At 39.3% G+C, this 22,361-nt stretch overlaps 1 protein-coding gene across 10 annotated transcripts in view; it reads left to right on the plus strand.

The window, feature by feature from the left end:
- The window catches only part of CCDC170 (coiled-coil domain containing 170), a 103,027-nt gene that overhangs the window by 17,340 nt on the left and 63,326 nt on the right, over positions 1-22,361 (plus strand). For all 10 annotated transcript variants that reach the window (XM_041743516.1, XM_041743519.1, XM_041743515.1 and 7 more), the window contains exons 2-3: positions 2,944-3,058; positions 21,497-21,625. In XM_041743516.1, the coding sequence (XP_041599450.1) occupies positions 3,026-3,058; positions 21,497-21,625 (162 nt within the window). In that variant the 5' untranslated portion in view covers positions 2,944-3,025. The remainder of the gene's footprint in view (positions 1-2,943; positions 3,059-21,496; positions 21,626-22,361) is intronic.

Below are 22,361 nucleotides of genomic sequence, written 5' to 3' on the forward strand. Positions count from 1 at the left end.
TTATAATAGTGACTGATAGGAAAAAAGTAACTAAATGTCCAAATATAGGAGAATAGCAGGTTAAATTACAACTTTATGATGGAATATTGTACAGCTTTTTAATATTTTTAAAGAATACTTGGGGAAATAGTAATATTTAGTGAAGAAGATAGGATATAAAATTATAGTGTAATCCCAATTATGCTTTTTTTAAACATATAATTTAAAAAACCCCACACAACTTAATTAAATGGTATTGGGAAAACTGGACAGCTACATGGAAAGGAATGAAGCTGGACTACTTTCTTACAGTATACACAAAAATCCCAAATGTAATAAAATACCTAACTATGAGGCTTGAACCCATGAAACTCCTAAAAGAAAACATAGGTAGTAATCTCTTGGACATTCGCGTTAGCTACATATTTATGAATGTCTCTGCAGGCAAGAGAAACAAAAGCAAAAATAAACTTTTGGAGCTACACCAAATAAACTCCTGCACAGTGAAGGAAGCTATTAAAACAAAAAAGCAAGCTACTGAATGGGGGAAGATATTTGCAAATGCCATATTCAATGAAATGTCAGTATCCTAAATATATAAAGAACTTATGCAACTCAACACACAAAAAAGAATAATCTAGAAAATGGAGAGAAGACATAACAGACATTTCTCCAAAGAAGAGATCCAGATGGCTAACAGACATGTGAAAAGATACTCAACGTCACTCATCATCAGGGAAATGCAAATCAAAACTACAATAAGATGTCCTCACACTGTCAGAATGGTTTAAATAAAAAATATAAGAAACAACTAGTGTTGGCAAGGATGTGGAGAAAAGGAAATTCTCTTGCACTGTTGGTGGAAATGTAAATTGGTACAGCCACTGTGGGAGCAGTACAGATGTTCCTCAAAAAAGTAAAAATAGAACTATCCTGTGATCCAGTAATTGTATTACTGGGTATTTATAAAAACACTAATTGAAAGGATATATGTACTCCTATGTCTATTGCAGCATTATTTACATAGCTAAATTGTAGAAGCAGCCCAAGTGTCCACTGAAAGAAATTGAGTCTTTTCATTGGGTGGGGAGGAGCTACAGTTAGAAAAACTGAGATGCCAAACCTTTGGGAGATTTGCTAATCCTAGTGTAATTCATATATATATATCATTCTGATGTAATTCTGAAAAATCCCCATATATTTGTGTGTGTGTGTGTGTGTGTGTGTGTGTGTATAAAACACATTATATATATAGGATATGTATTTAAGATGTATATATGTAGAAGATATATATATACACACACACATATATATACATACACATAAGTAATATTCAGTGAGCCATAAACTAATTCCATTCACTCCTTTTTTTTTTTTTTAAAGATTTTATTTATTTATTTGAGAGAGAGAGTGCACAAGTCAAGGGGAGGGGCAGAAGGAGAGGGAGAAGCAGACTCCCAGCTAAGCCTGGAGCCCAACACAAGGCTTTATTCCAGGTCTCTGGGATCATGACCTGAGCCAAAAGCAGATGCTCAACCATTGAGCCACCCAGATGCCCCGGAAAAAATATTTTTAAAGACTTATTTATTTATTTGAGGGGAGGGGGAATGGGGTTTGGTAAGGGCAGAGAGAGAGGGAAAAGCAGACTCCCCGCTGAGCGCAGAGCCCCACATGACCCTGAGATCATGACCTGAGCCAAAATCAGGAGTTGGACATTTAACTGACTGAGTGACCCAGGCACTCACCCAAAATACTTTTTTTTTAATGGTCTGAAGGATACTCAATGAACTTATCAAATAATTACCTCTGGACTGGAAGAAGAGGGTCAAGATTACAGATCATAGGGGATCCCTGGGTGGCGCAGCGGTTTAGCACCTGCCTTTGGCCCAGGATGTGATCCTGGAGATCAGGGATCAAGTCCCACGTTGGGCTCCCTGCATGGAGCCTGCTTCTCCCTCTGCCTGTGTCTCTGCCTCTCTCTCCTTCTCTCTCTCTCTGTGTCTATCATGAATAAATAAAATATTAAAAAAAAAGATTAGAGATCATGGAGAAAAGAAATTATAGCTCCATTTGTGATATTCCAATTCTTAAAAGAAAAGTGACTCTAATTTTAATATTAAAATTAATTTCTTAATTAAGTCAAAGACAACTGAAAGTATGCTTAAAGAGTCTAGTTTACTGGGTTCTCAATTTTCACATCCCAATCTCCAGCCTTAAGAAACCGAATATTATGTTTGTGCATTCCTTCCTGGCTGCAGAGGCAACAGGAAACCCCAAACTTGAACCTCAGTGTGCACAAAGAAGGCAGAGGCAGGAAGCAGAATCACTGAGTTCCCAGCAATACTTGGAATGTGTTTGTTATGCAAGTACATCGTTTTGACTACATTTGGGACAGGAAGTTCACCATGAAAATAAGTGGAATATAAAAAATGGTATAGCCTAAATAGTAAGTGTCTTTAAGGATTAAAACAAGAATTCAGTGATTTCTAATATTTTCATTAACTGTAAAAAGATCTCCAACTAACAAAGGACAAGCTGGAGAGAGAATGTGACCTACATAGCTTGTGTGTTGCCGCTAGATCCCTGCTTTCTCTTCCAAGGTGACTGGCCCTTACCTCGGCCCAAAGAAAACTCAATAAAAATTCTGCTGCTTAAAAAAAAAAAAAATGCTGCTGCTTCATTACTTCTAGTGGCATTGTTCTGTGAGAAGGAAGCCATGATGTCCAGTTTACACATTCCTGATAGCAACAAAGTCTCCACAGAGGCCTGCTTTGTTAAAAAAAAAAAAAAAAAAAAAAAAAAAAAGATGGCAGGGAAATGTTAGCAATATATATAATCCCCACAGGTTTCACTTTAGAAAGAAATCAAATCATGTTTCACCTTCCTGTAAGCATCTCTGCAGGGAAACAAAGCCAGATCCACAATTAAGTTTTTAGAATTAATTTTTCTCTCTTTTCTGTCCAGGAAAGATTGGATTAATGGCTGATTTCAAATCCTAAACCTCCATGCTGAGCAACTTTCGTGGCTTGTCAAGAAGAGGCTAAGGATGTCCTCGGCACGCTGTGTAGCACAGACTAAAGTGAGTAGACTCCCATTTGGGAAGCCCTTTCTTCTGAAACATAGAGCCCTTGATCTCCTTTTAACTGGAGCTCCTCCTGGGAGTGTTTCTCCCCAGGACCTGTATCACACCCTCAGTGCAGGCCTGACCTGAGCACAGCAGGAGGTTGCTGGGCAAGGCAGAAGAAGGAGGGATCAGAGCCAAGGAAAAAAGTCCCCTAGTGGGCAGTGTATTCACCTAACTAGCAATCCTGTCCCTCCTTTCATATTTGCAATTTAAAATTAGTCTCCCTAACCCATTTTCCCTCTAATTTTCCACAGAACCTGACCAATCTGACCACACTGCTGTCTTTCAGTTATTCTCCATAGCAACCAAGGCTTCTCCTTCACAGCACTTAACAGAATGGCAAATAATAAATTATATGTGTAATTAAGTATTTAATGACTCCCTCCCTCAGAAGATTTGCGAAGTTCACAGAGTCGTCCCTAGCGCTATTTGGGACCTCACAATGAAAATGCTCAACAATTATTTGTAGAATAAGTGAATGAATGGATGGATAGATGACCACTCCTTTTTACCAGTACCCCAGTCCTCCCATTTGATTCATCCTACAACCTCATCTCATTCTCCTCCGCTGTACCAAATTCCATCAGCCTGTGCAGTTGATTGACCTCTTTGGAGCCCCTTGCCCCAGCAGTGGGCTGGTTTTAGGAAGCCCGCAGATTCTAACACTGTGCCCCATTTCACCCTGTCTCTCTCCAGTGGCTTTAACAAACCAAAGTTGCCTTCCTTTTAACTCTGCACGTGTTCTGAAACATCCTCCCCAGTAACTGAATAGCTTCTATACCATGGCAGGATTATAAACTAAAAGCAAGTCCCCACCCTGCTAGCCTTTCCCATAATCTTTGCAGATTACCGAAGGTCTCGATCTCAGAGAGTAACTTCTGACTTCCATCCAAAGTTTCAGATTTATTTCTCATCCAATGTTAAAAAAAAGAGAAGACAGTAAATGGCAATAAAGAAATATTTAAAAAAAAAGAAATATTAAAAGAGGGAAGGCATGAGAGGATGTGAAAGAGTATCACGCATATGCCACTGGTGCTGTGCACTTATGCAAGGTACACCACCGTTTGACTTGGCTCTTCCAAGCAGATCAGCAGGAGTCACACAATCCACTAAGACCACAAGGTGGAGCAGACAAGTTGCTCAGTAACAGCATACCTGTTCACTACAGGAAATCTTGACAAATTTCAAAACCCATGAAACAGTTCAGTGGCCTAATGTAAACCATTGTTCACTTTTATAGCACTTTTATAAAAGCACTTTTATAGCAGAGTCAAAGCAATGGGGTCCAAATAGACATCCCTCTGAGGTTCTGGCTTTTCAAGGATAATTCTGAAGTAGAGCCTAGGATGCATGAATGCACATTCTTCAGCCAATTCTCTAAATACCACTTGACAACATTAATTTGGTTAATATCAGAAACATATTTCTGAACCTCTTTTCTGAGTATGAAGGCTGCATTCCTCATCATTTGGATCTGGCTTCCTGCTGACAACAGGGAAGTATAATATCTTGTCACTTGAGGGTAGAGGGCTCATCTGTCTAAATTCAACTTATGGCATATATTCTAAACTGATGTAATGATTGTAAGGCATTTCAACATTAGGCTTGAAAATGTCCTTGCCAAAGCTTCATCCAAAAATAAATGTAGGCTGATGCAATCACCTCCTGGCTGTTCTCCCTTTCTTCCATCTCCCTTTGCACTGATCTAATCTTTTCAACACCACAGAGGAGATACAGTGACATGCAGACTTGATTAGGTCCCTCCTCTGGTGGACAAGTGCTGTCCACTTTAGACAAGGTGAAGAATACAAAGGCTCCTTGGATCAGCCAAATCACGTTACCAGCGTCTAATATCTAGCCAAACCTTCAGTCACTTGGGAGATTAGATTTGTCTAAGCTTGCCATGTATCTTTAAGTATAACTGTTTCTTGTCCATGGTGCCTTCTGCCCTCCTTCCCAGGCTCCTTTTCTACTTGACCAGAGTTGGAATTAGCTTTCCTGCAGAGTTTTCATGGGACACCCAGGAAGAAATTTTTATTCCAATTGCCACTTCAGCCTTCATCCTCATCTCATTTTATCTATTTTGGTTAATAATTCTCTGTGCAATTAAAAAGTCACCTCCATTACTACCAATCAAAAAACGTTACCAATATATTTTGGTACATTTCTTTATAGTACTGTTCCTATACATATATATATTGTGTGCTTTTAAAAAATTATTATTGAAGTGTAGTTGACACACAATGTTAGAATAGTTTCAAATATACAGCACAATTATTTGACAATTCTATAATTACTCAAATGTTCACCACAGTAAGTGTGGTTACCATCTATCACATGCAATGTTGTTACAAAATTATTGACTATATTTGCTGTGCTGTACTTCTCATCTTCATTTATTTTATAACTGGAGATTTGTACTTCTTAATCTCTTTTACCTATTTCATCTATCCCTCCACCCACTGCCCCTCTGGCAACAATCAGTTTGTTCTCTGTATTTAACAGTCTGGTTTTTGATTGTTTGCTTGTTTGTTTTGTTTTTTAGATTCCACATATAAGTGAAATCATATGGTATTTGTCTATCTCTGTCTGACTTCTTTTTTTAAATTTTTATTTATTTATGACAGTTACACACACAGAGAGAGAGAGAGGCAGAGACATAGGCAGAGGGAGAAGCAGGCTCCATGCACCGGGAGCCTGATGTGGGATTCGATCCAGGGTCTCCAGGATCGCGCCCTGGGCCAAAGGCAGGCGCCAAACCGCTGCGCCACCCAGGGATCCCTCTCTGTCTGACTTCTATCACTGAGCATCACACCCTCTAAGTCCATGCATGTGGTTGCAAATGACAAAAATCTCATTCTTTTTTGTGGCTGAATAGTATTCCTTTACACACTCCACATCTTTATCCATTCATCTGTTGATGGATGTTTGAGTTGCTTCCTTATCTTAGCTGTTGTAAATAATGCTGTAATAAACATAGGTGGTGTGTATATCTTTTCAAATTAGTGTTTTCATTTTCTTTGCAAATATTGAACCACCCTTGCTTCCCAGAAATAAATCCCACTTGATCATAATGAATGATTTTTTAAATGTATTGTTGGATTTGGTTTGCTAATATTTTTTTAATAAAAGATTTTATTTATCCATTCGAGAGAGAGAGGGAGCATGGGCAGGGGTAGAGGCAGAGGGAGAGGGAAGAGCAGACTCCTCACTGAGCAGGGAGCCTGATGGGGCTTGATCCCAGGACCCTGGGATTGTGACCTGAGCTGAAGGCAGATGCTCAACTGACTAAGCCACCCAGGTACCCCTGGTTGCTAATTTTTGTTGAGGATTTTTACATTTATGTCCATCAGAGATATTGACCTGTAGTTCTCTCTCTCTCTCTGTCTCTAGTCTATTTATTTGGTTTTGGTATCAGGATAATGCTGGCCTGAAGAATGAATTTGGAAGTTTTCCTTGTTCTTCTATTTTTTGGAATAGTTTAAGAACAGGTATTAGCTCTTCTTTAAATGTTAAGTAGAGTTCACCTGTGAAGCCATCTGGTTCTGGACTTTTGTTTGCTGGGAGTTTTTTGATTAATGATTCAATTTCACCGCTGGTAATTGGTCTGTTCAAAATTTTCATTTCTTCCTGATTCAGTTTTGGGAGGTTATATGTTTTTAAGAATTTATCCATTTTTTCTAGGTTGTCCAATTTATCGGCACTTCATTTTCCTAATATTCTCTTATAATCCTCTGTATTTCTGTGGTGTTGGTTGTTATTTCTCCTTTCATTTCTGATTTTGTTTGAGTCCTCTCTCTCTCTCTCTCTTTTTGATGACTCTGGCTAAAGTTTTATCAATTGTTAGTCTTTTCAAAGAACCAGTACCCAGTTTCATTGATCTATTCTTCTTCTTTTTTTAAAATTTCTATTTCATTTATTGTGCTTTAACCTTATCATTTCCTTCCTTCTACTGGTTTTGTTTGTTCTTTTTCTAGCTCCTTTAGGTATAAGGTTAGATTGTTCATTTGTGATTTTTTTGCTTCTTGAGGATAGCCTGTATTGCTATCAACTTCCCACCTGGAACAGCTTTTACTGCATCCCAAAGGTTTTGGACTGTTGTGTTTTCATTTTCATTTGTCTTGATGTATTTTTTTAATTTACTTTTTTGATATCTTGGGTGACCCATTCATTGTTTAGAAGCATGTTCTTTAACCTCCATGTATTTATATTCTTTCCAGATTTTTTTCTTGTGGTTGATTTCTATTTTCATAGCATTGTGGTCAGAAAAGATAACTTTTCTATGACATAACTTCAGTCTTTCTGAATTTGTTGAGACTTGTTCTGTGGCCTAATATATGATCTATTCTGAAGAATGTTCCATGTGCACTTGAAAAGAATATGTTTCCTGCTATTTTAGGATGGAATGTTCTGAATGTATCTGGTAGATCCATCTGCTCCAATGTGTCATTCAAATCCATTGCTTCCTTGTTGATTTTCTGTTTCGATGATCTATCCGTTGATGGAAGTGGGGTGTTAGAGTCCCCTACTATTATTGTATTACTATAGATTACTTCTGTTATATTTATTAACTGCTTTGTATATTTGGGTGCTCCCATGTTGGGTACATAAATATTTACAATTGATATATCTTCTTGTTGGATTATTCTCCTTATGATTATATAATGTCCTTCTTTATCTCTTGTTACAGTCTTTTTTGTTTGTTTGTTTGTTTATTTGACAGGGAGAGAGAGTGTACCCAAGTGGGGGAAGGGACAGAGGGAGAGGGAGAAGCAGGCTCCCAGCAGAGCAGGGAGCCTGCTGTGGGACTTGATCCCAGATCCTGAGATCATGACCTGAGCTGAATGCAGATGCTTAACCGACTGAGTCACCAGGTACCCACAGCCTTTGTTTTAAAGTCTATTTTGTCTGATATAATTATTGCTACCCATATTTCTTTTTGCTTCCATTTGCATGATAAGTGATCTTCCATCTGTTTGCTTTCAGGTCTGAGATGAGTCTCTTGTAGACAAGATACAGTCGGGTCCTGTTTTTTAAATCCCTTTCATCACCCTATGTCTTTTGATTGGAGTGTTCAGTCCATTTACATTCAAAGTAATTATTGATAAGTATGTACATATTGACATTTTGTTACTTGTTTTATGGTTGTTTTGTTGTTCTTCTCTGTTCCTTTTCTTCTCTTGATCTCTTCTCCCAGCCAGGTTTGCTGGCATTCTTTGGTGACATAGTTGGATTCCTTTCTCTTTACTTTTGCATATCTATTACTGGTCTTTGGTCTGTGGTTACTATTAAGTTTTTATTTGATATCTTATGTATATAGCAGTCAAGTTATGCTCACTTAAGTTTGAACCCATTCTTCACTCCTCTCACCCACTCAACCCTCTCACCTCTTCACCTACATTTTAGGTATAGTATGCCATAGTTTACATCTTTTTATTTTGTGAATTCCTTGACTGATTTTTATAGATATGCTTATTTTTACTACTTTTGTGTTTCCTGTTTTTCTTACTTGTACTTATGGTTTTTCCTTTCCACTAAAGGAGTCCCCTTTAACATTTTTAGATCATGAGCTCTGTTAGCTTTTGTTTATCTGGGAAACTCTTCATTTCTCCTATTCTGAATGATCCAGCCTTTACTGGATAGAATATTCTTGGATGCAGGTTTTTGTCATTTAATACTTTGAATATATCATGTCACTTCCTTCTGGCTTGCAAGTGCCTGCTGAAAAATCAGCTCATAGCCTTATGGGATTTCTCTTATATGTAACTGTTTTCTCTTGCTGCTTTTAAAAGTCTCTCCTATTGCTACACTTTGCTGTTTTAATTACTATGTGTCTTGATGGGAACCTCCTTTGGTTGATTTTTTTTTGGGAGATTCTCTGTGCCTCCTAGATCTGGATTTTTGTTTCCTCCCCTACATTTTGGAAGTTTTCAGCTATTCTTTAAATATTTTTTTTTGGCCCTGTTTGTCTCTCTTCTCCTTGTAAGATCCCTATAATGTAAATGTTATTACACTTGATGGTGTTACTGAGTTCCCTAAGTTGGTTTTCATTTTTTTGTTATTATTTTTTCTCTCTCTTCTTCAGCTTGATTGCTTTCCATTAAGCAATTACTCCAGGTCACTGATTCATTCTTCTACTTCCTCTAGTCTACTACTATTTCATCCAGTGTTTTTAAATTTTAGTTATTGAGTTCTTCATCTCTGGTTCTTTTCTATGTTTTTTATATCTTCGTTAAGGGTCTCTCTGAGGTCCTCCACTCTTCTCTCAAGTTCAGTGAGTATCTTTATGACTATTACTTTCATTTCTTTATCAGACATCACTTATCTCTGTTTTGTTTAGATCTCTTGCTATGGTTTTTGTCCAGTTCTTTCATTTGGGACATATTCCTATGTCTCCTCATTTTGTCTAACTCTCTGTGTGTGTTTCTATGTGTCAGGAAAGTCAGCTATGTCTTCTGCTAGTGAAAATAGTGGCCTTATGAAGAAGATGTCCTGTAGTGTCCTGCAGTTCAATGTCACCAGCACCTGGAGCTTCAGGGGTATCTCCTATGTGTGCTGTATGCACCCTGCTGTTGTGGCTGAGCTCTGTTTACCATTAGTCTGGTCATCTGCAATGGCTCCCTTTGCCTGTTGTGGGTAGTGTTTGGTTCCTGTGGTGTTAGTGGGCCAATCTGAGGCCACCTCAGGCTTAAGTCAGACTAGGTGTTTAACAGAGATTTAACACCTTCAGGAGAGTGTGGGGGTGGGGTGCACAGAGCTAGCAACATCTGTAGTAGTGGGAGAGGAGCTGCATCTGGGTTGGCTCTGCAGGATGTGTGGTGGCAGGATGTGTGGTGTTAGCAATGCTCTCTACAGTGGTGTGGCTCCACAGGACAACATGCGAGCAGGGCACATAGCAAGTTAGACAGCAAATGTTGGCTCAGGGCTTATTCCCACAGGTGTTTGTGTGGTTATTGGGAGGAAGGGGGGGTAGGAAATGATGTGTGCCACCAGCTCCTGTGTTCCTGGAGAAGTCTCCCAATGGTCCTTGCCCCATTAGCCCATGCTCTGAGATAAGTAAAGAAATCTCTGTTCCATATACCCCAGCCAGATATTCTTAAATTCCTGCTTCCATGCTCTATCTCTGTGGGGTTATGTGTTGCACTGTTGCTTAAAGTGCAGGGGCTCAGTTTCCTCTTGTGCTCCTGGTTCTCCCACAAACCTACTATTTTTAAAGTTCTAGGTTTTAAGCCCCACTGATTGTTTTTTATTTTTATTAAAGATTTTATTTATATATTCATGAGAGACACAGAGACATGCAGAGATGTAGGCAGAGGGAGAAGCAGGCTCCCTACAGGGAGCCTGATGCAGGACTTGATCCCAGGATCCCAGGATCACACCATGAACCAAAGGAAGATGCTCAATCACTGAGCCACTCAGGTGCCCCTAAGTCCCACTGATTGTAAGAAATTGTAGAATTTGATCCCTGTGGTTTTGAAAGCCAGATGTTATGGGGATTAATCTTCCCTGTGTAGGCTTCCTCTTGTGAGAGTCTGTTTTCCTGCCCTTTCGGCACCTGTGGTGACTCTCACTACTGGGGTCAATTCTGTAGGTCTGTTTTCTGCCAACTTTGTCTCAGCCCTCCCTACCCTCTTCCATGTGGCCTCCTCTCTACATTTAACTGTGTTTGGTTAGTCTTTGGGTCATTTTCTGGGTCATTTACACTGATGGAGCTGTTATCTAGTTGTATCAATAGGATGAGGTGAATGTAGGGCCCTCCTACTCTGCCATCCTCCTCAGAAGGGTTTTTAAATGAACAAGAGTGACATCCAAGTGGCAAGAAATTGGAAAATAATGTAAAAGCAATAGATAAGCTTTTTCACAAAACTTGATTTTGTGTAGATATGTCTTCTGAACCTTTTCCCATAGCTGCTCAGATTTATTTCCTGGATGCCGCACCCATCACACTAAGCCCTACAGGCACTTGTGAGCCCCAGGAACCGAATCCACGTATACAAAGAAAGAAGATTAGCAGGACCAGAAAAGTCCCTCAAATTAGGGATAAGAACTAATGAGTGGTCAAAAATCAACCAGAGCAGTGGTTCTGTTAGAGAAATACAACTTGCAAGACTTAATTTATACACTGTAAATTAGGGAAGAAACTTTATTTTGTGGGAAGAAGTTGGAGAGCAGAGGAGAGGGTCTTAGAGAAGGGATTGCTCATTGACACAGCATTGGAAGCTTGACGAAGGGGGAGGGAGAGAGAGAACAGCTACTGGAAGCAGTCCATACTGGGGGAGCCTTGGTCACACACTTGTGCACTGCGGTATGGGATAATGCTGGAACAAAGGGAACATTAGGTATGGCCTAGGGAGATAGGAATGGATTAGGAGCTTTTGTGTGTCACAGGTTGGCAGTGATTTTCTTGTCATTTTTTTTGTCCATGGGGTAATAAGACAACTAAGTATCATAGTAGTAAGACTGCCCAAGGTGCTGTCCTCAGGTCAGATAATTGGGCACATTATGTACTAAATTATGAATAAATTTATATCTCTTCTATGCCATTGAGGTTTGGAACCATCCTTTATTCTGAAAAGATTATGAGCCACCCTGTGAGTCAATTTCAGTCATTATCATAATAATATCAGTAGCAGACTCAAATAATATGTAGTTGGTTTTCTAAAATTAATATGAAATTGCTTCATGGCTTAGCTGAGAGATGCTTAATAACTCTATTATCCTCACGTGAGGCTAAATGGGTGAATTTTTAATCTTGCCATTTTGAATAGGGTAAAATTAGTTTTTTTAGAAGTGGAGATTAGAAAAAGTTGAAGAATTTAAAAAAACTATTGCCAACTACAAAGAAACTTAATTAAGAGAGTAAATCCTCTGAAATGTCTGCTGTCACATGTGTTGAGCCTTCTATGCTGCCTAGTGGCTTCATTGTGTTCATATTCCCTATAAAGACACTTCATAGTAGGGTTTGTGATTTTTATCTATTCTTGGCCTTGCTCTTTTTCTTCATTCTTTTTTTTAAAAAAAGATTTTATTTATTTATTTGACACTTTCTTATTTTTGTTTAATGATATATTTGGAGATATTATTATGTTCAAACATACAGATCTAGTTCACATTTTGTGTTGCATGGTATTCCATAGTATGGAGATGCCTTGTTTTAGTAATTTCCCTGTCAATGGGAATTTATATGGTTTTAGCCCTTCTTACTTCCTTCTTTCGCTGTTATAACTAATGGTGTGATGACTATCCTTATACATATTTTATGCACATGTATGAATACTTTTCATGGGGAGATAATTGGAGAGTAGAGCTGTTTAGTCCAATGGTGTTTACATTTAATAGATAAAATACATAGATTTTATTTTATTTTACTTTAAACTCCTGTTTCTTCTATTTATTTGTTTAATTAATTTTTGAGAGAGAGAGTGCAAGGGAGTGTGCATGAACAGGAGGAGGTGCAGAGGGAGAAGGAGGGAGAGAATCCCAAGCAGGCTCCCTGTTCAGTGTGGAGACTGACATAGGTATTGATCCCATGACCCCAGAGATCACAACCTGAACCAAAATCAAGAGTCTGATGCTTAACCAACTGAGACAACCAGACACCTCAATACATTGATTTTAATACAGCCAAACCAGTAGAACATCCAAGGGTTTAGCCATTTCATATTCCTAGCAGCTACATGTGAAGATAACCTTTCCTTATACTGCTAACACTTACTATAAACCTTTTATTTTTTCCAAACTGATGTACCAAAAATGGTGTGTCTTTGTTTTAAATCTTATTCACCTGATTATTAAGGAGATTAGAGGGATCCCTGGGTGGCGCAACGGTTTGGCGCCTGTCTTTGGCCCAGGGCGCGATCCTGGAGACCCGGGATCGAATCCCACATCGGGCTCCCGGTGCATGGAGCCTGCTTCTCCCTCTGCCTGTGTCTCTGCCTCTCTCTCTCTCTCTCTCTCTGTGACTATCATAAATAAAAAAAAAAAATTAAAAAAAAAAGGAGATTAGATGATCTATTTATATATTTTTCAGCCATTTGTATTTGTCTTAATGAGAATTCTCTATTTATATGTATACTTATTTTTTTGGGTTGTGACTTTCTTATTAATTTGTAGGTGTTCAGAGTATTCTAGATTTTAGTTTTGTGCTCAACAGAGAGTCACTTGAGATTCTTGCTCTCCCTCTCCCCTACTCCCTCACTCTTTTTCTCTAAAATAATAAATAAATCTTTTAAAAATATTCTATGTTTTAATCCTTCATCTGGTACATATAAAACAATTTCTTTCAGTCTGTTTAGTGATTTGTATAAATTTTTGAACATGATTGGGATGAAACTGTATGTTCAATTTTATATTTTGTCTTTTTCCACTAAAATTATATTGCATTTTCCCCTATCACTATAGAGTCTCCAACAGAATGATTTTTAATGACAATATAATTTTATTGTGTGAATATAACATTTTATTTTTCTTCTTTTTTCCTTCATGTTAACATGCTTCTGTTGTTAAGCTCTTAATTGTGTTGTTAAGCTCAAAACCAGCTCTATAATTTGCTATTGAATATTTTTGGAAAATTTTGCCAATGATTACTTTTCTGAATATCTTTTTATTTAATCTTTGGGTGTATTTCCATTTCTTTAGATAAGATTATAAGAGGGAAACTCATTAGAGCAAATAATATTAATTTAAATTTCATTGATACATCCTATGAAATTTTTTATGGAAATTTTGTATCAGCTTATCTTTCTATGAGTAGTATGTCAGCATGTCTTTCTCACAGAACTCTCTTTTTTTAGAACTATCTCTTAATATAGCTGATTATTAAGTATATTTAAAATGTCAGTTTTAAAGATCAGGAATAATACTTCACTGATAGAATAATTTGTACTTAATTGATGACCAAGGAAGAAGGATACTTCTCAATTATTAGCCATTTATAGTTCTTCGGATAACTGTTAGTTCTTTTATATAATTTTTCTCTAGGTTATTTGTTTTCTTACTGGTTTGAGTAGGTTCTTTGCATATTATAGTTTTTGTGTTTTTTATCTTTTAAATTCATGAGAGACACACAGAGAGAGGCAGAGACACAGGCAGAGGGAGAAGTAGGCTCACAAGGAGCCTGATGTGGACTCGATCCCAGGACCCTGGGATCATGACCTGAGCCGAAGGCAGATGTTCAACCACTGAGCCACCCAGGCGCCCCTGCATATTACAGTTTTGACTCTTTATATTACTTTTGCAAATATTTTTACAGTTTGCTCTTCACTTTAAATTCTGTTTCTATATTTTTAAATAAAGTGTTTATCTTTTTAGTATCTAGAAGCTTAAGAATTTTGTTGTCATATGTTTTTTTCTTGATGTTCTTTCATTGCTTTTATGCTTAGAAAATTCTTCTCAAGATAAGATACATATAAATTTATAGTACTTTTTATGATTGTATTTTTATTTTTATTTTTTTTTTATTTTTTTTTTTTTAAATAAATGTTTATTCTTTTTTTTTAATTTATGATAGGCACACAGTGAGAGAGAGAGAGGCAGAGACACAGGCAGAGGGAGAAGCAGGCTCCATGCACCGGGAGCCCGACGTGGGATTCGATCCCGGGTCTCCAGGATCGCGCCCTGGGCCAAAGGCAGGCGCCAAACCGCTGCGCCACCCAGGGATCCCCTGATTGTATTTTTAATATTCAGTACTTCAAGTCTATCTTAAATTTATTTTGGCTTATAATGTGTAATACAGCTCTAAAATTTTTTTCTTTAGTAATCAGCTTTGTTATTCCTTGACCGGTATTTTCCCCCTATTATTTATTTATTTATTTATTTATTTATTTATTTATTTATTTATTTATTTTTATTTATTTATGATAGTCACAGAGAGATAGAGAGAGAGGCAGAGACACAGGCAGAGGGAGAAGCAGGCTCCATGCACCGGGAGCCCGACGTGGGATTCGATCCCGGGTCTCCAGGATCGCGCCCTGGGCCAAAGGCAGGCGCCAAACCGCTGCGCCACCCAGGGATCCCTTCCCCTATTATTTAAAGCATCACCTCTTTTGTCATACACTAAATTCTTCTGAGCACTAGAGACTAAAGACTGTTCCTGGGGTTTCTATTGGTCTTTCTGTTATTTCCTGCTGAGTATGATTGTTTTTGATTTTTTTTTTTCAAAGTGAAAATTTTTAAAAGGGTATTTTTTTCGAATCCAGCAAAGGGCTGTTTAGTTAAAAAAATCTATCTGTGTAGGTATTTCTAGTTTAGAAGTGATGATACGCAGGTATCATTTCTCTATTCTATTCCTGGAAACTAGCCACAAGCGACAAAGAAAATGAGAAATAACTTCCATTGTTGGCACATCCAGGAGGAGATGGCTGAAATCTTGCAACACAAAGTAGGTGGCAGGCCTTTCTAAAGCAGCAGATATTGAGGGGAGGTGTGTGTGGGACACACCACGGCTGCAGACCATGGGAATTGTTGGGAAAGCTTATTTTGCAAAGATGAATGGCAAACTCGGAGGAATCAAGCCAAAATCTCTTGTTTGCAGGAGAGGGTGGAGGTGTGTGGACTGGCAATGGGAGCTTCTCTGCAGTTTCCTGGCTTCCAAAAAGTAGGAGAGCGAAAGCCAAATAAAAACCATGCCACAAACCAGATTTATAGGAAGGTATGGAGCAGGGGACTTGTGGAAAGTCTGCATTGTGATAAGCTCTCTGGTTGCCTCTCTCCATGGGCAGAATGACAGACAGGTCAGATGAAGTTATGCACAAATCCTGTGTTTTAGGGAAACTCCTGCTTGGCTGGAACATGAGTGACTCCACTTTCCCATCCCTGTATGCACATTAACCTCTTCCACAGCTGGCCCAGCAAGCACTCACCTTCTGAGCAATCAAAAAGGAAACAACACAGGAATTACTTAAAGATACAACAAACCCTCCTTAACTGCCCAGGAAGAAAAGGAGGTAGAATAGGAAAGATGTGACAGATGAAGAATATCCATCAGAAAACTATTGCTGTGATTGAAGGAAAAACGACCTAACATTCATCATGAATAAAACAATTGAATAAAATCAAAACAACAATTGAATAAAGCCAACATGTACCTGAGGTGTGTTCAGAAAGCAAGAGCTATAGGACTTCAAGAAAGATACAGCAAGGTGAGGAGAGAAAATAAAACATACCTGGCGGGGCTCAGGAAAGAAAAGACAAAAAAAGTGAAGCCATCACAGAAATAACAGCAAGACTGAAAGGTACAAGGGAGGCAGGCAAGTATAGAAAAAAAGTGGGAAGAATAGAGAATTGGAATGGAAATAAAGAATAGAAAGGAACAGAGAGGAAGTGAGTGAAATGGAATACATACAAAAGAGATTAATAAGCCTGTGCATAATTCTTCTGAAAAGGAGATACCACCATAAGAGAAGAAGAAAGGGGGAGAGGTAGTGTAAGCATTTTGGTTTCTTCCATCTAATAACTTGCTGCTACACTAGCAAGTATTTAGAATGAGAATATAGAGATCAAAAATTAGAAGTCGTAAGGGAAGAACGAGAAGAACAAGGAAGAGAAGATACACTTGTAATGAATTAACAGATGTTGTCTAAAAGGTATTATTTAAAGTGACAGGTTTTAAAAAAAACATTTTGTTTATTTATCTATCTGTGTGAAAGAGAAAGCATGCACACAATAGTAGGGGGAGGGGCAAAGGGAGAAGCAGATTCCTCGATGAGCAGGGAGACCAACGCGGGGCTTAATTCTAGGACCCTGGGTTCATGACCTGAGCCAAAGGCAGCTGCTTAACCAGCTGAGCCACTCAGGCATCCCAAAGGTTATAGTTTTAAATTTAAATCTAGAACAAAAATACAAACCTTCCCAATGATCAGACCAAACAAAGTAAAGCAAACAGATTCGTGGTGAAAGATTTTTGGAAGAGCGATAAAAACAAGAAGCGTAACATAAAATATTGCAACAGAGCTAACACCAAAACGTATCTGTCATGTGAACGGGTGTAAAGGTGGAGTCATCCTGTGTGGGAAAAAGAATTTTAGGATTGATGACAAAGCCAAACCCAACTGTGTTACATATGAGACATCAAAAACAAAGTGATCCAGGAGAGTTGAAGATAAAAATGTGGATCAAAGATATATGTCATCAGATGCAAACAAAAAGAAGTCAAGGATCATGGTCTTAATATGAGAAAAGGCTGGGTTCAGAACAGAAAGGAATAAGTGAGCATGTTATGATGCTACATCATAAGATAAAGCTCTGCACCCCTAAAGCAAGAAGACAGCGGTACAAGGTGATAGAGATTTACAGTAGTGCTGGGCGGTTAAACTCACCTCTCAGCTCATGAGAGAGTAAAGCATAGAAATGAGGTTGGGCTAGAAGTGCCCAATTAAAATAATAAGTAAGGTAGAATTGACAGATGTTGAACTCCATGCCCTGAAGACAGAGAATACACCTTCTTTTCAAGTGCCCCTAAAACATTTAGAAAATTGAGCATTCACAGAAACCTCAAGAAATTCCCCAAAGTAGAAATAACATAGACAAGGATGATGGGGAAAATAGGTCCTGGCTGGTAGAGCAAAGGTACCTTCCAGTCCGAATAGACCTAGTTCTGAGTGGAACATGGCCCACCTCACTGAAGTACACCAGTGAGCATCAGCCCCGAATGTGGACCAGGTGCTCCGAGTGCAGTAGAAGTAGCATAGTCTACTTCTATGGAAGTAGAAATCCATAACAAACCCGGCAAGTAAAGAGCCGTAACAATAGCAAAGCTCTTAACTCAGGTGAAAGAAGAATTCCAAACCAAACTGGAGACTTCTAGGAGATAGTATGAATGCTACAGAAGGATCCATCGGGGGTGCTGAAGAGCTTTGTCATAAAGAGATACATCCAGGTATTATTCTTTGCCGCTCTTGTATTGTCTTTTCTTGTCTCTGTAACCCTCTCCTGCTACCGAGATTCATTTCTTCTCTCTCAGGCTACCTCGAGTGTCTTGAAGGAATGGATTTCCGTGGCACACTCCAGAGCCCTCTCAGCACAGAGGCATCTCTAACGCACAGGGTTTTCTAGATTATATATAAATATTCTTCCAATATATATATATATATATATATAGAAAGAAATTTATGAAAGGGATTTGGTTTGTGCCTAACGGAAGCTAAGAAATCCCATGATCTGCAACCAGCAAGTGGGAGACCCAGGAGAGCTGATGGTATGACTTTTAGTCTGAGTCTGAGTCCAAAGGCAGGGCTAGACTGATGTTCCAGCTGGAAGCCAGTCTGACACAGAGAGCAAATTCTTCCTTACTCCGCCTTTTTGTTCTATTCAGACCTTCAGCGGATTGAAGGAGACCCACCCACACCTGGGAAGGGCAGTCTGCTTTTCTCAAGCTACCAATTCAGTTACTCATCTCACCAGGAACACTCTCACAGACACACCCACGATAGTGTTTAACCAAATATCTGAACACCCTGTGGTCCAGTCAAGTTGACGCATAAAACGAATCATCCCGACTACTAAGAGACCAATGAGAATTCCTGAACAAAAGGGAAAAAGAGTGATTTTTGTTGGAAGCCTTAGTATTTAAAAATGTCCGTTCTCAAGTTTATTTGTAAAATGAACACGATCCCAATACAAATACCAACGGGATTTTGGGGAATTTGATAAGCGGATTCTAAATTTCATATAACAGAATGCACAAGTTAGAATAGCCAGGAATATTCTGAAAAAGCAACCCTACCTGGCAGTAATGTGTGTGATTGAGCTCCTAGCTGTCTTTCAAGCCATTGTTCCCACTTGCTCTTGTCCTTCAGCCTCATTTTCTTTGCTCAGATCTCTGACCATGCATGTTCCTGCCACAGGACCCTTGCTCAGACTTTGACTACTTGCATGATGTATGTTTTGGCCTGCTTCATTACCTCTTGCCTGTTTAATACCTGCTCAGTCATCACTCCTTTAGAGAAATCTTTCCTTCCCATTTCTCTGATCATAAGTCACTTTCCTTTGTTCTCTTCTTTCTTTCTTGTGCGCATTTCAGTTTGTAGTTATGCAACGATTAGTGTTGTTGTCTGATAAATGCTCTTTTTCTAAGTAGGGTGTAAGCTCAGTGCCTGACTGTAAGTTTTCAGTAAATATTTGTTGGCAAATAATCTCCTCTCTGCTGGACTTTGAAGGGTGATTTAGACCCACCAACTCTCCTCCGAACTCAGTACTCAGGAGTCTGCACAATGTGGACCCTGTTCTGGTGTCCATGGTACTGAGATCTTAATGTGTTATTTCTTTCACCCGTGCCCATCTGAAGATGTAAGTGATTTTTGGTAGTGTTTTGCATTAGACTGTAACCTCCTACAATGAAGAGGCATATCTGAGCTGTCCTGTATGGCTTTTAATATCATGTCCAAGGATACTATTTTTTCATAAGAAGGCAATATAAGATTATGGAATGATTATATCATTTCCTGAAAAAGGATGTTAGTCATTGAAAGAAATAATCATAGCTATTGAAGAACTTAACTCTCCTGATGAATTTTATAAAATAATGTGCATACAAAGATTCCAGGGAGGCTCAGTTGGTTGAGCATCCAACTCTTGTTTTCAGCTCAGGTCATGATCTCAGGATCGTGAGAGTGAACCCTGCATCAGACTCCCCACTCAGTGTTTAGTCTGCTTGAGATTCCCTCTCTTCCTCTGCCCCTCCTCCTCCTGCCCCCCCCAATAGATAAATACATAAAATCTTTAAAAATATAAAACGAAATGATGTGCCATGCATACTCTACTTCAAACATCTCAGAGGTCCTTATGTGGCCTGTTGTAGGAAATCTTGCTGTGGTGGTTAGGGTGGAGAAATCACTTCTGAATATAAAGCTAGGCTGAACTGGATGTGGTTCTCTTATGATGTAGTTAAACTTTTTATGTGTTCTCCCCAGGAGTACATACCTACCATTTTCTGGGATATGTTGTGATTGGCAAACACGGGCTGTTACTAGGTGCACTGAAGGTTTTGTTTGGCATTTTGTGCATTGAAACACACTAGTCATGACAACGCTTGTTGTAAAGTTAAGGGCTTTGAGATGACTTTTGCATTCATGAGTATTTCCAAACAGTAGTCTTTGGCAGTTCAGTAGCTGAGCAGTCATAAACCAGTTTTACTAGTGTGTCCCCTGTGGCCTTGTGGATAATTCCAGGAAACTCTCCTTTATGTGACCTCTTTCATATTCCTTCAAAAAGGAATGGCTTTCCTGTGTGTCTTTCGCAAAGACCACGGGCCCTAAAAACTTCACAGAGGTAGACACATAGGTATCTGTCCAAGCTCAGGAATAATTCTTGAAGGAAGCAGGCTTCATGGCCTGAGTAAGATGGAAAAAGAACTAGAGGTTGCAGACTACAACCCACAGGCCAAACCCATCAAATCTGCTCTGCAGATGTGTTTATTTGGATCATATGGTGTTTCTTTTTTAAACATTGAAATTCATTGCCAAGCTGCAAAAACTGTGAATTTTTACTTCAAAAATTCTGAATATATAACTTGTCTTGAAAAATTGGAAAAAATTGGCCATGCTGGGATCCCTGTTCCTGCATTTGGCAGCCATAAATGGAGCGGAGAGCTGTTTCCTTGTGGCCAGGGCAAGGACTCCTCAAGCACTGCCCCACTATTGCTGGTCTCCTGTATCTGTGTCACCTTCATGATCCAAAGATGGGCTATGGGGTTGAGAATAAGTGGTATAATGAAATATTAGGAAGGAGAGAGCCTTTTGCATTTAACTCAGATGATCTCTTTGATAAATGACACATTTCATTTGAAAGATGAGAGGAGTTGATAATTTTTGTAGTCTGGAAACAGAAGGACAATGAAAACTGCCTTGCTGTGGACCTTGTCACATTGTGTCTCTTCTGACAGTTCTTTGGGTACTCTGTTGGTTCTGGTCAGAGGTCAAATGGCATTTGAGTTGGGTAGAAGGAGGCTCTCTAAAGTGGCAAAGGCCAACTCTATTTATTTATTTAGAGAGAGAGAGGGAGAGGGAGAGAGAGCATGAACGGGGGTGAGGGGCAAATGGAGAGGAAGAAGCAAGCTCTCCTCCGAGCAGGGCACCCAATGCAGGTCTTGATCCTAGGACCCTAAGATGGTGACCTAAGCTGAAGGCCGATGTGTAACCGACTGAGCTACCCAGGTGCCCCTCAAAGGACAATACTTAAATGCCATCCTGGGAGAGCACATCATTCATTCCTGGGCTGCCTCCTGCCTCCTTCAGAATTTTGAGAATGAAATGTTCTGGATGAGACACTTCCCTGGGCAGCATGTTTGAGACATTTGCACTACAAAGAATGCTCTGTTTATCTTACTTTGCACAGCTGCACAGAAAAGATTGTTTAAAACTCTTTTTTGCATTCTGTCTTTTGGGGGAACCCTGTCAGGAAATTTATGACCATCTCCTGGAAGTCCCAGTCTCTCGGGACCAATTAAACCACTATCGGAATGTGGCTGAAGACGCTCGAAGTGAACTGGCGGCAACTTTGGTCAAATTTGAATGTGCTCAGTCTGAGGTAAGACTATGCATCTTCATGACTTAGAAATGGGCCATTTTAGCATCTTACAGAGTGAAGCAGAATGTAGAAGTGAGTAGAAATAGGATGGGAGGACACAGCTTTATATCTTTTGGCAAAGGTGATAATTACTCCTATGGTGTGCCTGCTCCCCTCACTGTAGAGAATTCCTGAAAGGTTATGCATTTGCCATGGTGCAAAGCATGGTGACATGGGCTGGATCCTAGAGGTCAGAGATGCTTCACAACCTTGAGAGACCTGGGGACACCTGATGACTTTGGTTGAAGCTTGGCATTGGGGCACTTTTAGCATCACCCTGAATATGTACATTTAATATAGTTTGCTTGGCAATCTGGATCTCTTAGGATAGAATTCTGGGTCCCTTTCTAGTGCTGGTTCTGACTGGCTGGGGGAGATTCTAGGACGATGATTGGGATCCGTCTATCCTCTGGGCTGGATCAGGTCTGTTGTGGAGTTTCTGAGAGAGTCTCTCTAGATCCATTCTGCTCACAGCCTGGTGGCCCTGAGACATCCTAAGCTTGCCTGTGAGGTAACGAGTGCTGCCAGGAATCCACTGAGAGATGATTTTATACCTTGTGTGTGTGTGTGTGTGTGTGTGTGTGTGTGTGTGTGAACAGTTGTATGCATGTATACTCACAGTTGCAAAGAAGTACATGCATTCATGAAGTCTTCACATAGGGTGGACCTGACATCTTAATAGGGGGTACATACATTG

This window comes from Vulpes lagopus, chromosome 2 (assembly GCF_018345385.1).
Source record: "Vulpes lagopus strain Blue_001 chromosome 2, ASM1834538v1, whole genome shotgun sequence".
NCBI lineage: Eukaryota > Metazoa > Chordata > Mammalia > Carnivora > Canidae > Vulpes > Vulpes lagopus.